The 17,578-nt window shown below is 38.4% G+C and overlaps 1 protein-coding gene across 1 annotated transcript in view; it reads left to right on the top strand.

The window, feature by feature from the left end:
• TRPM6 (transient receptor potential cation channel subfamily M member 6) overlaps positions 1-17,578 on the top strand; it is a 68,327-nt gene that overhangs the window by 32,661 nt on the left and 18,088 nt on the right. The window contains exons 22-30 of the mRNA XM_062599797.1: positions 546-720; positions 2,317-2,431; positions 4,157-4,356; positions 7,628-7,760; positions 9,797-10,941; positions 11,673-11,785; positions 12,728-12,851; positions 13,724-13,821; positions 16,179-16,237. Coding sequence (XP_062455781.1) covers positions 546-720; positions 2,317-2,431; positions 4,157-4,356; positions 7,628-7,760; positions 9,797-10,941; positions 11,673-11,785; positions 12,728-12,851; positions 13,724-13,821; positions 16,179-16,237 — 2,162 coding nt within the window. The remainder of the gene's footprint in view (positions 1-545; positions 721-2,316; positions 2,432-4,156; positions 4,357-7,627; positions 7,761-9,796; positions 10,942-11,672; positions 11,786-12,727; positions 12,852-13,723; positions 13,822-16,178; positions 16,238-17,578) is intronic.

Genomic DNA, 17,578 nt, shown 5'->3' with positions numbered 1-17,578 from the left:
AATTATATCCCATTTTTAGCAGGCAAAATTTCTCTGAGATCAAAGTTAATTTTTTTTGTCTTTTGGTATCAAAACTGCTGCTGAACTGATGCTGAGTCTTGAGGGATATCTGCAGATTCCCTCTGTAATTTCCCTTGGTTATTGAGAACTATCTTATTAATACTTTCATATTATGTCTTACATAGTAATTCTGGTTTAGTGGTAGAAGGCAAAATCATTTTCTCTGGTATTTTTTGCTCTCTGTTTGGAAGAACGTATGACTGAAGAAGAGAACCAACACAAGTCTCTGCATTATTCAAATCCTACTTAAGACCTTAAGAGGGTCTTAAATGAGTAGGACTTTTGGACTTTTTAGTCTAGAATGAACTTAACTTCCTGAGAACATTTGGATAATCCAATTCATAGAAATGAAACATTTTTCTTTCCAATAGCAGATTAGATTGTTTATACTGTTTTTTTATTCCTATTTGTAAAAGCTGTGGTTGATTCTCCTCCCTAAAATGTATATCTCCTTTATATATAATTAACATAATTTTTCCATGCAGACAGCAAACATGTTCTATATTGTTATCATGATGGCCATAGTGCTGTTGAGTTTTGGAGTGTCACGAAAGGCAATCCTTTCACCAGAGGAGCCTCCTTCTTGGACTCTGGCACGAGACATTGTGTTTCAACCCTACTGGATGATATTTGGTGAAGTCTATGCTGGAGAAATAGATGGTAGGTAATTTTCACAAGACAGGTCAGCAGCTTAAATTTAATATGTGCTTAAATGTGGTCACTTAGGCCTTGGACCACATATTAGATCTATCCTTGCTCAAACAATTTTGATTCCAGTATGCATATATGCCCTTAATTAGTTTAATACTGTATGAATAAAGATGAGAATGTTAGGTTTTTTTTTTAAAAAAACAAAGAATATTAAACCTTTAAACCCCCAAATTTAACATTTGAAATGAAACATATTACAAAGGTCAGAGCAAAACTCATAAAGACTACTACTAGGCTTATTCTTGGTTAAGGAGTCTGGCACTGAAATGAATTTCCAATTAGGCCAATCCAAAAGAGTTGATTTTCTGGAGAAAAGACTGCAAAATTGCCATAGAAAATAAAAAGGGGGAAGAGAGAGAGAGAAAAAAAAAAGAGACATAATTCTTGAATCAACCAGTTACATATAGCAAAAATATTCCAAATCAATGTAAATAAAAAAAAGTTAAATCTTGATTTCATGATTTTGACTTTATTGTGATAAGAACAAAGGCTGGGCACTCCAGGAGGTACTTCAGCATTACAGATGGAAGGCACTCAGATGCTGCTAAATGATGGGTGCAAGTAAAACAGTCCCTAAAACAGAAAAGTAGATAAACAAATAGATACAGCTATTTAATATATAGTAGTATTTAATATATAATTCAGCATAGGTCTACTTGCTTTATATAATGAAGCATATTATATCCATTATAATTGCTAAAACAGTCACATGATGACTATGTATCTTGATTATAAAACATTTTTTTATTAGCCAAAATACTTTTAGTAAAAGTGCACTGTGAAGTTTCACAGTTTAATCCCTTTAATCACTTGTTAATGTTAAAGCTTTGGAAATTTGAAACTTCCCAAATAAAACTGATTTATCTAATGACCCTGAATGCTGCAGAATTTCTTCTGTATTTAGTGCTGCTGCTTTATAAATTTATTTTAAAAATTTCCTCAAAGATACAAAATTTGATTAAAATATTACAAATATTAAAAAATATTTTGGCAATTTAAGAAAAGTAAGAGGAATCTCTTAGTTTCGAGGAACCATTGCATCCTCTCACAAATATTCATAGCCATATATCCATTTGCACATGAGTTAATATGATCTAATTGAAGCTATAAGGAATCATATTCCACATTTGATGAAGCAGACCTGGGGCCTTATCATTTCCAAACTGGAGCTGGTGAAAGCTTTATTACTTGTTTTAACAATTGATTATTTGGATTTCAATTTTCTTGAGTGTGTGCCATTTAGAGCATATATTTAAATTACATCATTTTCCCCTTAACAGAAAGTCCGTTACTCTTGTAAGAACTGATATTTAAGAAATGGCATTTAGAGCTTCCATATTGCAATGGAAACTGTGGGACGGTAGTGTCATGAGGAAGCCTCAGATCATCTCCCTTAAGTGGAGGTAGAGTCTTTAATCAGAAATTGGCATAACCCCATGGCAGTAACTGGGGCTGTCCTGTTTGCTACTAATGCAAGTGAGGAACCCATCCCATTGCACTGCTGCTGTCCTTGGTAACTTTGGTCTGCTTGTCCTTTACTTTCAGTCTGTGAATCCAACCAAGACTGTCCTCCTGGCTCCTTCCTTACGCCGTTCCTCCAAGCCGTGTATCTCTTTGTGCAGTATATCATCATGGTCAACTTGCTCATTGCTTTCTTTAAGTAGGTACCGTGGTACATTGCTGCAAAAGCAAGGACAACTAATAGGTGCTCTGCCAACACTTCTGCATGAGGGTTCCACCAGAAAAGTTCCACGAGGGGCATGTTGATGCGGGGTTACTACCCTGTCTTTCAAGGTGTTCAGTGGATAAAAGAAAAACGGTGGAAGTAGGAAGGTGGGAGAAAGGAAGGGGATGAGGAGGCAGCTAAGCTGTTTCGCCATTTAAACCGAATCTGAGCATGTAACTGTGATTAAGGAAGGGAAAAACTCCACCTGGCAAGTAGCCAGTATCAATTCAGCTCTGATGTAGTTTGTTCTTCATTCCTAAAATGTATCTTTCTTTTATTGACAGCCTACATAATGTTCATAATAAAGAAGCATAATATTTAAACTAGCGGATAAGTGGAGGAGACAGTTGAGGGAAGGGGGGAATGACTTTGTTAGGGGCATGCTCTTTCTCTGGGAAATAATTTGAAAATTCACATTGTTTGGTGTAATCTGATGTGTTCTAGAACTGAAAACTAATTGAATAGTTTTTAAATCTCTGTTTTTAAATGTCTTCTGCGAGAACAGGAAGTTTCACTGATGACTTGATAGCAATCCTAACCTTTTTAGTGTTAAGAGGACTCCCTGAAAACCCTTCCACTGCAGTGGATTAAGTTTCTCATGGATATGTTGATGCTAAAGAGAAATGTTTGTAATGGTTAGCAAAGAACAATCTAATCCAAGCAGTTAATTTTTTTCCTAGAGTTCTAGTATTTCTGAGGTAGAAAAGTCAGCTGTAAGTTAAAAAAAAAAAATCAAATAAAGAAGTGTAGTGATTAATATTCAAGAAAACAGAATGATCAAAACTCATTCTATTCCCACTTCCAATTAAAAATCCCTTTCCTGAAATTGTGGCAGGGCATTAATTTTTCTTTTTAAATACACAGCTGTGAAATTATAATTTGAATTATTTCTAGATTTAGACCTTCAGCAACAATGACATGTTAAACCTTCTGCTTAGTGATTTGATTCTTCCAGAAGTGGGACCAAATATAGGTGTTAGCAATATGTTTAATTATGTTCCCAGAAGCAAAGACAATGTTTTTGTGATTATATGCTGGTCATGAAGGATTTAGGTAGGACGGCAATTGAAATTAAAGTGCCAGAAAACACAAGGTTGCTTATCTGAACTGTGGTCTATGATAGTATGGGAAAATGTTAGGTGCTGCAGCAGACTCAGATTTTGTATTATCACTGCAAGAAATACTCTGCACAAGAGTTGTCTTTGCAGCTAGCTCTTGCAGCAGATACTTTGTTCAACGGAGAGCACACTGAAGAGCAGCAGGACTGTTTTTTTTATGCACTTCCTTTAGCCTGGCTCCTCCACTTCATCTGGTTCAGATCAGCAGACAAGATTGAATTCCCAGATAGGCTACATATTAAAGTTTAAATACTCTGACTGAGATTTTCAAAGCCAGTTCAGGGATATTTTTTGCCCAGTTCTCATTAATTTGAATGGGAATTGAATCTCCAGATCTTTTAGGCAGCTTTGCAGATCTCATCCTGTGCGCTAGCTGCAGGCATGTGCTGCTGCCTTGTTAGATGAAAGTTGCTAAGCTGATTTACCTCACTGGAGGATGGGACTTTGTCAAATTAGATCTGTAGATAAACTCTTCTGCTAGACTGAGAGGATTTCTTACAGGAATATTTTACCTTCATTTTCTCTTTATCTGTCTTCTCAGTAATGTTTATTTTGACTTGAAATCCATATCGAACAAGCTCTGGAAGTACAATCGTTATCGCTACATTATGACCTACCATGAGAAGCCATGGCTGCCTCCACCTTTCATCCTTCTGAGCCATGTTGGACTCCTCATCAATCGCATTTTCCACCATCAGCCCCCAAACGAGTTGGATCAAGAGGAAGGTGATGTTGGACTAAGTAAGCAGAGCAAAGCTGGGGACCAATAGGAATAGCTGGTGATGAGTGTTTTGCCATCTTTCCACCATTTTGCAGCTGAGCTCCTCCAAAAAGAGAGGTTGTCTGGGTGGGAGTTGTTCTTATTTTCAAAACTGCATTTAACCTGCCCATCTAAGAGCCCATTTAGGGCAGTGTTTTGTTTTGGTTTTGACTTTCTCTTTGTTACATATTGTGTGTCAGCAATGACATGCTATTGATATAATGAAGAACTTAAAAGGGTTCTGAGTTTTAACCTACATCAATGCCTGGCAGCACCATCATACTCAATCACAGTTATTATCTTGTTTTCAGTGAAGCTGGCCCATGTCTTCCAAATGATGCTGCAGAGCTCTGCTTGTGCAATAGTATCAATATGTCACAACTCTGAGCTGTACTAAAGTGACAGCAACTTTTTCTGTAGCATACAATAATGTTATTTTTAAAGAAAATAAGCTACATTGGAGATATACATTTTTTGTACATTCATCCTGAAAAAATGAACAATTCTTTTTTAATTGCCCAGACTCACAGACCTTTCAGATGACTCTATATTTATTTTTCTGATAATACTCTTGACTTCTTCCCTCTGTGCTCTCCATATCTCATTAAGTTTTCATGATTTTTCTCTGTCTGGATCATAGGTCATCAGCATCTGTGATTTGTGTTGTAAGGGATAGTTTAAGTGAAAACAGCACTGAGTGGAGATGAGACTTCTGCTTTCAATTCATTTGTTCAGTAATGATAATCATATGTATTAAGTAAACTAGTTAAGGGTGCTTTGAGGTGAGGCACTAGCAGCCCATAAAAGATGCTTCAGCAAACATTACAGTCACTTCGTGTTTTGTAGTGTTGCATGTGAGTGGAGAGTCCCCTCCGGATTTTGTGGCATCAGCTGCTGATGTGAAACCTAATATCTGAGGACCCATTTCTGCAACAATTAACAAAACCTGCTTGTAGATGTATAGGAGCCATGAGGATAGAATCCCATTTAAGCACATGGGCTTCTGAGTGAACAGAATTAGTAAAAAGAAACTGCTGCTTGCTAGATAGATCTGGGGCTATGCACAAAATAACCCTTTTATGTTAAGCTCTGGGCTGGTGTTAGCCAATGTGCCATGCTTTATAACAGTGAGTATCAACGTTAGAGGTAAGGTCCAGGGCAATCCCCACGTAGTCCCTGGCAGTACTGCATCTTTCTAGGATGTGGTGAGGCAGCAACAGCATTGCAATGCAATGTAATGAGTGCAATTGCATGAGCAATATAAAGCAAAAATCACAGCATAGCTCCAGCCCAGAAGACATCTAGAGACGGCAGATTTGGGGACAGAAGGCAGGAGCCTCCTATCTCCTTGCTGCTGCAGTCCCTCTGTGCACCAGTCCTGCTGTTGTCACCTTAACCATTCTTACCTTGACACTCCACTGTCCTTTTCCTGGTGATGCCACCTCCCTGTCCTGCTGCTGCCAGCTCTGGCAGCTGTGCTGGGAGCAGCCCTCAGGCACAGTTGTGAGGGGAGTTGTAACCACAAGGTGCTGGGTCGGAGTGGGGGATGAAGACTCAGTGCTGGGGTCTTTCTGGGTGATGGGGCAAGGCAAAGGAATGAAGAGGAGGAAGGGTGATGGCTGTAAGTTTACCTCATACAAAGCTGGGGGACGTTGGTCTGTAGTATTGGACAGCCTCATCCTTTCTTTGGAACGTGCTGCAACATAAGTCCTCAAAGCCTAATGAAAGAGATACACCGTCCCTGCTTGGGTTATGGTTCATTCAGGATTTTCTTTGCTGGAGATGAATCCCTAAAGATTTCTGCCATGCTCACAAATGGTTACAGAATTCAAATGTGGGCTGAAGTAATTGATGCTGAGCTGCTTTACTGCTGCTCCTAGACTCAGCTCCTCTCCCATAGCTGGGTACAGCTGCCTTCCTTTGAAGTAGCACTGTTCTTTTTATGTGTGTGCATAGTATAAGTGACTAACTTGGCACAGAGAGTGTCTTACTTGTGAGATACATCAGGCATCAGGAAAGCTAGAAGATTGCTTCACATATCCAGAAAGACAGAAGGCAGCTAGTACCTTGCCTACACTCTTTCTCGGAAAGAGATATTTTCCTCTTCATATGACTTTTCTTTCTTTTTCTATATGCCTACATATTACTTGATAAGTTTCTTCTACTTAAATTTTGGTATGGTGGTAATTAAATGGTTTTAGCAATGAGGATCCAGTGCCACCCAGTGGAAAATCAATGCAAATACTAAGGTAAAATCTTTGAGGCAAGTTCACCAACAGGTTAGATGGGAAAAGAGCCAAGCAGATGATCACATCTCATTCAGCATGCAAGAAGGATCCTGGACAACTGTGCTGTGCTTCACTGATGTACCATGTGTTGCAGCAGGGTCTTAAAGCTGGTAACAAACATTGGCATGCAGTTTGTCACAGCTACCCCCATAGTAAGTGCAGTGGGAACTCTGGTACACAAAAAGAAAAATAGAAAAGAGCTTGGAAGATGTGCGGCTTGGATCAGATAGGTTGCTAAAGACAAATCCTCTAGAGACTGACTTGGTCTCCTATAGCGTACGCACTTCTTCATACTGACTTACGCTCAACCCATTCTCTCAGATGTCTTATGCTGGCCTTCTAGAAGATCAGCCTAATCTCATCATCAGCCTAAGCTATGGTGGTTCTAAACTTTTAAATGAATTCCTTTCATTCCAGTGAAAAGAGCATTTGCTTAATATTTTGTTCATGTGAACATCTGAAGCAGGCAGGTGAGAAGAAGCTCGGTAGCTTTGCCTTCTTGAAAGGATGATAATTGTCATAGGTGAATAGTTGTTAACGAATGTCCTGATCAAATTATAGCAAGATTTCATAGGTAATTCCTGTAGATCTCTCTCTAAGTCTTATGAGCCTTATGCATGTGTAACAAAGTACTGGAAAAAGTTAAGGAGAAAATTTATCTACGAGCAGTTATTTAGCTGTGCATTTTCAAGTCTTTAAAAGAATGAGTGAAAATCCAGTGGAGTTTCTGTCAGGGTAGTTTCTTGCCCTGTGTAAGAAAGATAAGATGAAAAACACATTCATCCATACTTGACATGTTTAGTCTTCATACCTAATCTCAAATTCATACAGTGAGGTCTGATTCATTTTTGTCAAGGAAGGGTAGGGAAACCTGTTCTGATAGTTTGCTCTTTTTTCATGGAGGGGTATAAACGGAGGGGCATTTGTTAGCATGCTTAATACCACAATTACCTCCTTTGTTCAGAGCTGTACCTGAGTGATGAGGAGTTAAAGAAGCTCCATGACTTTGAGGAGCAGTGCGTGGAAAAATATTTTCATGAGAAGAATGAGAGCTTGAGTTCCAGTGATAGCGAAAGGATCCGTGTGACGACAGAAAGGTATGTTTTGTGGCTAATTTGTGTCCTTTGTATGCGTTTGTTGTATAAAGAGGCTTTGATAAGCTAAAACCTTTGAACAGATTATGGCCATTGTGAATATGAGAGGCATTAGCATGCACAGACCCTTATAATGGGGTTGAAATGTAACATATCAATGTGTACAAGTACCCGAAGGGAGGGTGTCAAGGGGACAGAGACAAATTCTTTTAGTTACCCCATGTGACAGGACAAGAGGCAATGGGCAAAAACTGAACTACAGGAAGTTCTGCCTGAACATGAGGGGGAATTTCTTCCCTGTGAGAGTGACGGAGCACTGGCACAGGTTGCCCAGAGAGGTGGTGGAGTCTCCTTCTCTGGAGATCTTCAAAACCCGCCTGGATGCAACCCTGTCTCATGCTCTAGGTGACCCTGCTTGAGTGGGGAGGTTGGACTAGATGATCTCCAGAGGTCCCTTCCAACCTCACTGATTCTGTGATTCTATGATATCTGAGCTAATTGAAGGCCTGGCTGGGGAGTGCTGCTGGCAAAACTAGATCTCCAGATGTGTGCATGCAGTACACCAGCAGTTAAAGAGGTGAAGGAGGATGTTACTCAACTTCATTTTTGCAGGCCAGATGGCACCAAGAAGGTGATGCCAGAATAGAGCATACAATACATTTTTTTATTTAAAGGCTTAGCAGTGCAGGAACACTGTGAGAATGTTTCTTGTGATCAAACGTAACTGCTGTTTGCAGAAATAACCATATAATCATTGCAGAATTAACTACAATGTACTCTTTTGGTTTACAAAATATTGATAAGGCTTTCAACAGAATTTCAAAACTCCCAGTATTAGCCTAATTCAGCTTTCTATTGAAATCCATGGTAAAGTTTGATGGAAAGAATTAAGCAAACTGAGCACTATAAAAAGTCTTATTGAATGCAAGTATTGATATTATATAATAACTTAATTCTGCCTAGAGTAGGATAGTCCGTTAATCTTTGCTTGTTCATAGACCTATTTTCTGTGTACCAAAACAAAAAATGTAAACAAAATGATGTCTCCTGTAAAAGAAATGAAATAAAATAAATTGATTTGTTCACAAGCTGCAATGTTGACTGCAGCAGAAAGATTTCATTTAATGGATAGCTATAGATCTTGAAAGAGATTTTTGCTTTTTCTTTTGAGTGCAAAGGTAAAATGTATTTCATAGCAGAGGAAGAATCCCTCTAAAATAAATTCATTTAAATAAATAAAATATCTTGGAACATGGGTGTTTGATTTTATTCAACCATTGGTTAAATATTACACTGTTTAGTTACTCAATGGCAAAGGAAAGGAACACTTCTGGCCTATTACCTGCAGCTAGCTTATCATTATCTTAATGACAAAGTACCCGAGAGAGTAGCTTCAGGAGACGTGAAGATAATGATTTGATTAAAATGAAATTATTCATTTTTTCCAAGCAGAGAAATTCTCACACTGTTCACTGAGGATCTGAAAAACATTAAAAAGACTCCTCTTGCTGGCAGTTGAATTTTCCTTGAAGATAACTGGTGGCATTGGATGTACAAAATCTATTCAGGAGGCAAAAGAGGTGGTTAGGAAGGCTCTTTTCACAGCAGACTCTAGCATTTGAGAAATGGAAGAGTATCAATAGGCTTGTGTGAACCTTATCCTTCTCATTCTTGCACAAGAAATGAGAAATACAGAAGGACTCATTTCCAAAGCTGTGTCTTGTTACCCAGTGTTTAGTAGTTCTATGACAAGGTGGAGGGATTAGTAGGAAAGTGGTAATTTTTAAGATAGAGGTTCCTAGAGCAAAAAGTCTGTCTATTGAAAAGTCACAAGTTTTTAGCTCGGTAAATCTGACAGATTGATCGAGAGTCTGGATTGGTTTTGTTAAATGTAGATGTTTATGAGAATGGAAGTCATTGTAAAAAAGGTGAAGGACTATTTATAGTTTTTTTCAATTATGTTAATGGCTTCTTCATCACTTGGCAAACAGAAATTAAGATTTGTGTTTTGATATTTTATCTTTTCTTTTTCCACCTAGGGTAGAGGAGATGCTTTTGCAGCTGAAAGAAGTACATGAGAAGGTATTTTATATCAAGGAATCTTTAATTTCTCTGGACAGTCAGCTAGGACATTTGCAAGACCTGTCCGCCTTGACTGTGGACATCCTGAAAGTGATTTCAGCTGTAGACACCATACAGGTGGAAGAAGCCTTGCTGGCTGACAAAAAACATCATGCCTGTAGGAAACTCCCCCACAGCTGGAGCAACGTGCTCTATTCCAAGACTCTGAGCAGTCTGGAGGGTCTGCATGATAAGAAGTACAACTACTACAGCATGCCACCATCCCTCTTGCGGAGCTTGGTGAGGAGTCAGTGGTCATCAGAGTGCCGAGGTCATGTTTTGAGGACTGAGGATAGGAAAGTGATAGGAGACAGCTCTCGAAAGGTAGAAATAGAAAGTGACACACTCACTTCGGGGGTATCTTCTGAGACTAAGTCGACTCCTAGATATGGACAATTTTTGCTGGTTCCACCTGACCATCAAGGAGGGTCTTTCTCTGAGGATGTCACCTTAAATTTTTCTTTTGCAAGCTCTCCTGACAAATACAGGGAAGGCACATTAGGGGACAAGCTGCAACGCAGCATGGAAGCACAGCAAAATTTGCAGAGGGTCTGCCTCATTGGAAAAGAGCCAGAAGATTATCGATGGAATCAGAGAGACTTTGTTATTCATTTGCCAAGAGAAAATACTGGTGGTGTAGCAACTGATCATCCTATAGGTCTCCAGCCATTACCAGCTCTCTGTGAGAATGCGACAACCTCCTGTGATGACAGAGAAGAAACTGAAGGTGGTTATGTGAACTGGGGATTCTCTGAAGGTGATGAAAAGGGGGTTTTCAGCCCAAGGAGGGAAGAAGAGAAACCACTGTGCATACATGCCACCTATAATAGTGACTGCAATTGCATAGGTAGTCCTCTCAGGCACGTCCAGATAAAAGAATCACAGTCCTTCTCCTATAACTCCAACAAGTCAAGACACATCAGTGATGTCTCTGAGAAAAAGCTGAAACGCAGCACCTCCATCTGGATCAGCCCACTTTGGAGGGACTGGAGCTTCCGCAGGAGCAAAAGCTTGCAGTCCTGTAAGGAAGAGAAAAGAGAGAAAACCTGCAAGGCCATAGGTGGTAATAATAAAATATTATACCTCTACCGTATCTTTTATGGAGTAGGCCAAGACATTGCACAAATTTCTCATTTATTATGTATTAGTATGTATTAGCTGCAGTTGAGGGTAGTAGCAGAGAATCCAGAGCTGCTCCTTTGCTTTCCTTGCAATGGGTCTGGTTGCTGTAGGGTGGCTGGTGTCTAAGCAATATGTCGCATGTCAGGGCACAATAGCAGTCCAAGCCTGATTCTCCCCTTCTGGCACGTGCCCTGTGGATATAACGCAGCTGGGGTGACAAATGGACTGTGTTGGCTCTGAGGGAATCTCCCACACCAGGAAAGCAATCCTAGCGTTACAGGAACTGGAAGAAGGATACAAACCGTTAAAGGTACATCAGCATTATCATAGGTCGGATGGATGAATACAGAATCAAGAGGTAGATATTTTCAAAATACGTCAAAAAAAAAAAAAAAGCTATCAATTACAAAATTTGTTTACAAGAGCTAAAATATAGCAGACTGCAGTTTTAAGTATAAATAGTATGAGTTAACTGCTAACATTTGTTGTTTTATATCTTGTGATGGTGAACATCTTTGCACTGAACTTCATGAATTTCATGAATATTAGCTCTGGCTATCAAAAGTCATTCTTGCTTGCTTTGGAGATCTGCCAGCTCTCAGTCTTATCAAATCTTCTCTTTGTAAACAAAATCTCTGTAGCTTAATCATGTTTTTTGACCACTTCACACAGACTCCTCATTATCTAGTGAGCTACAACACAGTGGGGTAACAAAAGCAAAACAACGAAACAGAGAAAGAAAGTCTCCAAGGGAAAAGAAGAAGCAAAAACTCCTTCAAGTGCCGGTATGTGTAGATGCAAGAGAACCACATAAACCATCGTTGTCTTTTTAGCTCATGAGAGCAGTTTTGTAGTGTGGGACAAAATTAAAGCTTAAATGAAAATACATACATTTCAAAATACTGTACGCAAATTGGAGAGTCTTTTCTTCTGTGGCTTTGGTTCCATTTTCCTTTTGGCTGAGTGCTTGGGCATTCGGTTATGAACCTGATGAAGTCCACTGGCTTTGCTAGGTGGTAGACCAAGCTTGTTACAGGTTTTACACATGAAAGAATCTGCTCTCACACTTTGCTGAGAGGAGGATTTGGGAATGCTTTATACAGTCTGGGAGCAGTGAGCTTGACCCCAGCTTCGTGCATGCAGCAGTGAAGAGACAAGCTGTGTTGTTTTCTGTCTATGAGGGTGTGACAATCTTTTCTCTGAATCCAAGAGATTTAAGTGGCAGATAGTGTGTTGATTCTCTCTCTCTCTCTCTACGTGTGTGCGTGTGTGTGTGGGGGGGGTATGTGTGTGTATGGAGCTAGTCTTATATCAGTATGTGTGTGCACATATATAAAAGGTTGTTAATCAGCTGGAAACAATTACCCCTGTTAATGAGGTGAAAGCTGAAGGTGGATTGGTTTACATATGATGTTCAGGTCAGCAGCTGACCTGAGTCTTGATCTTTGAGACCTGCTTCTCGCATAAAGTGTTCCAGGGGACTTCAAAGTTTATTTTGGAAAGCTGTAGAGTCAGATTTTTCACTGGTAGTGTTTTCAAGACAAAAGCAATGTGCCTTCTGCCACTTGTAACAAAAACGGGAAAATCTATTTCTCAGTTGGGAGTCGTCTCGGTCGTTGACATTTTAGTGATACTTGAAGGGCCGTGTCTTAGTGTGGCTGCCAGAGGACCTGCAGAAGTGCTAGTCAGCCTGAAAATCGCGTGCCGTTTTGTCTGTGTCTTGCCAGGTGATTACAGTGGATGATTGTCCTCAGAGCACCCAAGTGAGTTCAGAGCCTGCAGAGACCAATGTCTGGAGTGAAGAGAAACACAGCAAGAACTGGCTCACTGTGTCTAATTTCAACCAGCTAAGTATGTGATACTTCGCAGCCGGCAAAATTTGAGACAGCCTTAAAAAGAAAAGCAGTAAATAAAAATTCTCAAAGTGTCATCCACCACTTTCATCACATGGCAAAGTTTGTACATTCTAATACAGCTAGACGTTGACATGCACAGCTTGAACATCTGTTCTGGCCATTGCAGAGGCAAAATGGATATAGGTGGGGTGGAAGTTCAGTTACATCTTGCTGTGAGTGTTGTCTAGAGCACTAATCCTCCAGAGTAAGTGGGAAGAAAGGAGTATGATATCCTTGTCTTCTCTCCTGAGGTTTCTTCTAAAGCAGTATCCTGACTGACTGCAAAAATAGTCTCTTGCAAATTTTTAGGATGTTTAAACTTGCAGGTAATGCTGCAATACTGTACCTATTGGCCAATCCTCTGCATGCTTTATTTGTTCCTCAGAAATACATCCTGCAAGGGCAAGAAATTAATTTTGCATTGTTTCTTAGGAATGAATAGCAAATGACCTTCCTATTCTTCTTTAGTAATTCTCTAGCTATTCTATTTTGAGAAATCCTTGCGTATGTCATCTTACCTCTCAGCTTTGTTACGACACAGCTCACTGGCTTCACTCTGCAAGCTGCTAGGAGAAGCTCCAGGGACTGCTGTGACTCAGTATGGTATGGTCCAACAAGGACAGGGCTCCCCGGCAATCTGCTGACAGAGAATGGAAACTGTTTTAACCTTATGAAATACTGTTATTGCATTTATAGCCCATTACTCATTTGCTAGGGCAGTATGGTGTATAGGTGTTTATTTTATAGTGCTAAAGAAGTGTTCATTTTACAGCAACAGAGTTGTTCATTTACACAATGGATATCACTGATACCTGTTCTTTTGGCTAGGTTTGGAACGTCTTAATTACATGCACCAAAAAATGAAAAATCAAGAAGTTAATAGGCATACTATACCAGTGTGTGATTACCTGAGGCATTCTCGAGAGGTAAGAGTTAAAGATGTACATCCTAGACCATAGCTACACGGCAGTGTAGATCTCCTGCCCTCCATGGAGCTGCTGTTTTTTGTCACAAAATACTTCTTAATACATGAGAAAATATGTTATATACTGGGATGGCACATGTGTGCTAGTAAATGAATAGTGTAACAGCTGTTAGCACTCTATGAAGATTAATAAAGTGGGATATTAAATTATTGAATCACGAAGTGGGTTTGGACATGACTAGGCTGGTCCAAAAACTGAGCATGTGTTAGTAATTCACTATGCGTTGGAGTGAGTACATAGCTTGGTCTTGAACCTATATGCAGGATCAGTTAGAGAAGTGAAGTAACTTTTGGAAAGTTAGCTACATAGCTCTTAATCTGTAAGACAGAGATAGTTATTTCTTGTAAAGAGTAAGTTAAAAATTGGTAATAATTGCAAAGCTTAGTTCTTGTAACCTCTGGCTTAAAAAGACCGTATCTTACCAGAATTAATTTGCAGCTCCATATCATAAAGGCCCTTTGCCTGTGTAAATGAACATAGGTTCATTGACTTTGATGAAGCTAGACCAATTTATGTTTGCTGAAGATCTAAAGAGTGTGGGCAAAAAGCTGGCTTGCAGAAACTTCTATCTCTTTTTAAATGGCGTAGCTAATGGAAGAAAATGTATCTTTCACCACATAGCATAGGGGTATCTCAGAGGTATGAAAGGAAATTAACACAGAATAAATTGAGAAAAGGAACTGTGAAATAATCCTTTCCTCCTTCTTTTCAGCAGCACTCTTTCTTGCCTGTTTTACTCATACTGCTCTTGATTATTGAAAGCATGAGTTTTAAAAGCCTAACCTTCCTTTTCACTGTAAATTTTTTTTTTTTTTTTTTTTAAGAAATGAAGATAAGCCAGATATTTGCGGTTCTGGTGTTCTGAGTGCTGTAGAATTTTAATCCCAAACACTAGCGAGCAAAGCTTGAATCTAAATTTTAAAAATGGCAGTTTCTTGTATTAGAGAGGAGAGAGGGAGAAATCTAAATATTTCTTCTGAATGTATTTTTTCTGTTAAGTCAAAACCTGGAGACTAAATAAATCTTTTAAATATGAAACACAGGGTCAGACAAACAAAATAAAGGTAAAGCTGTGTGAAAGGACTAATTTGATGCTTCAAAGTTCAGATTAAAATTGCTCAGGTAAAACTCAAGGGTGGGATTTTTAAGTCCTGAGAAAAGTCCTAGTGACTGCAGTGAGATCAGAATTAGGCAAACACTAGTTACTTCCAGAATACCAACTTCACATTAGTTGAATCTTTAAGTATCTGTAGTGCAATACCCATTGAAATCACTCTGCCTCCCTTTGATTTCTGCCTGGGTTATGAGAATGTATATATATTTATTGCTGAGCTGTCACAGTGTTGATGTATCCAACTTATTCAGTTTAAATTAAGATATATTTTTAAAGATTTTTTCCTAAAATTGTACTTCTCAGATTTACTCCCTGAACAACAGTGCTTCACAAGTTTTTTCTTGATGGCTAGCAGGGAGCAAAGCAAGGGGAATGTGTGTGGGAAGCTGTGAGAGAACTCTGAGCTAGAAAATTAGAAAATAAAGTTTCAGATAGTGTTTAGAGCTGAATTTTAGTTAGTTTATCTTTAAATGTTGTCTTTGAACTTTTGATTTGTGCTTTACTTCTTTTAAGGAACAAAATCTTTCTGACTACTGCTTTTAGAAGAATAATCCTATCTCTAACTAGCACTTCGGGAAGACCTGGCAAATGGCAGGCTGGCCCGTAAGTGCAGTTTTCCCTGATACAGCTGGAAGATTAAAAGATGGTTTGAATGCATTCTTACCTGAAAGACTGGAAAACATACAACCTAAATATCACTGGAAAACTGTTCAATATATTGTTTTCTACTATAAAGGCTTAGGAGGCTTTTTTATTTTATTTTATTTTATTTTATTTTATTTTATTTTATTTTATTTTATTTTATTTTATTTTCCTTTTTCCCCTGAACTGTAAAGCTTATTCTTAAATTTGAATTTTCCAATACTAAGGAAGTTTTTGAATCTTTCCATATTAGAAGGCTTTTATGACACTCTTTATAGTAAGCTTTTGTTAGTATATTGACATGTAAGTGGAGACCTGAGTATTTTATTCAGATGTATATGGATGACGTGAACAAATTAATATTTCAATTTACTGTAGGTAAAACAATGCCATAATTCACCTGTTTGTCAATGGGATTATTCATGGTAACAATAAACATACTAATAACTATTTTCAGGATTTAGATTTTTTTTGATTTGCTTGGTGTGCATGTGACAGTGACGGGCAGATTTTACCAGTAAAATATTTTTCTTCTTTACAGAATTTAAGTAATAGCATGTTTGGAAACACTCAGAAAAATACTCTGAACAGGAACTCCTCGTATGTATTCCTACATATATTGAGATATTCATTACATGCTCTTAAAAAGCGACTTCCATACTTTCTGCAGGTTTCTACTTCGGTTCTGTAACATGTTTTGAATGAGAAACTCATCTGAAATGAGGAATTAAAGCAATTCACTCTTTTTTAGTTTCTTCAGATGAAGGCTTATTAATGAAAATAAAAAAGATCAATGTAACAAAATGTATAAATTTAGGTGAAATAGAGACCCCCCCCTCTATTTTTCTAACAATATACAATTTTCTAATTCAATCACTAAGAACACAAAAATATCTTTTAACTAGTCATTATTCCAATCTAGTCAACATGAAAGATTGCATTTGCTTTTGCTGCCTCAATTGCATGTTTGCTCTTTTAATAATTAAAACCCTAGCAGCTCCTGAAAGCTGTTCTCTTTCTCTGATGAAAATCTGTTGTTTTGAGTCTGCACATTTACATAATATTTGTTGCTTTTATAAAGAACTTTCAATAATGATTGATTATATTCAATGAATTTATGCTGATTTCAAAAGTGTTTTTAATTTTATTGTTTTTTTTTTTCAGCTTGATTGGCAATTGTATTAATATTTTGGGTATTTCACATGTGGTGCTGCCTCTCTGTTCCTTTTCTTTTGTTTCTTATTTTCATTGATTTCTTTTATGTCTCTCCTACTTAGTAATACGTGGATGTGATAAATAGAAAGCTCTGCAAAACTGATGCATCGCATATAGTTTCGCTATGGGAAGAGGAAACAAGATACTATATTTTTTACCCATCCTATACTTTTTCTGTTTTACTCCCGAGTTTATAAACAGTAGGCAAACTGCATATCTTCCATCAAAACTTAACAGACCTTTTATGGCCTGATTCTGTCATTTACTCTGTTGTCTTCAGTGGGATCTCTCTCGTATGAGACATCCACCATCTTCTGTTGTAAAAGCTACTTTAGTGTTAAGGTTGAAGCCTTAATCCATAGACCAACAGCTAAAACTTTTACTTTTACTTGCGTACTTTTACGCAAGCAAGGGCAGTGACACAGGGGCACTGGGAACAGCTGAGCATTGATTCGCGTGGCTTGGAAAATGATCAAATGTGAGCATAACTGAAGGGATCTTTGATTGACGCTATTGTTACTGCGTAAATGAGATGAACATGGCACACAATACTGCGAGCAGCTCAACAGAAAGCAGAAGAATGCAGAAAAATGTCACTGCTCTTTAGTAATTGAGGTGTATTTGCAAATCATTGCAATGAAGAAAATTGCTCGGGGAGTTACTTTGTTTTATGCTGCAGGTTGAACCTTTGTGAGCTTAGCCTTCACATAGCGCACGTCTCGTTAT

Source organism: Rhea pennata, chromosome Z (genome assembly GCF_028389875.1).
Source record: "Rhea pennata isolate bPtePen1 chromosome Z, bPtePen1.pri, whole genome shotgun sequence".
Lineage (NCBI taxonomy): Eukaryota > Metazoa > Chordata > Aves > Rheiformes > Rheidae > Rhea > Rhea pennata.
Note: the sequence above shows the minus strand (reverse complement) of the source record. Positions and strands in the feature narration are given on the sequence as shown.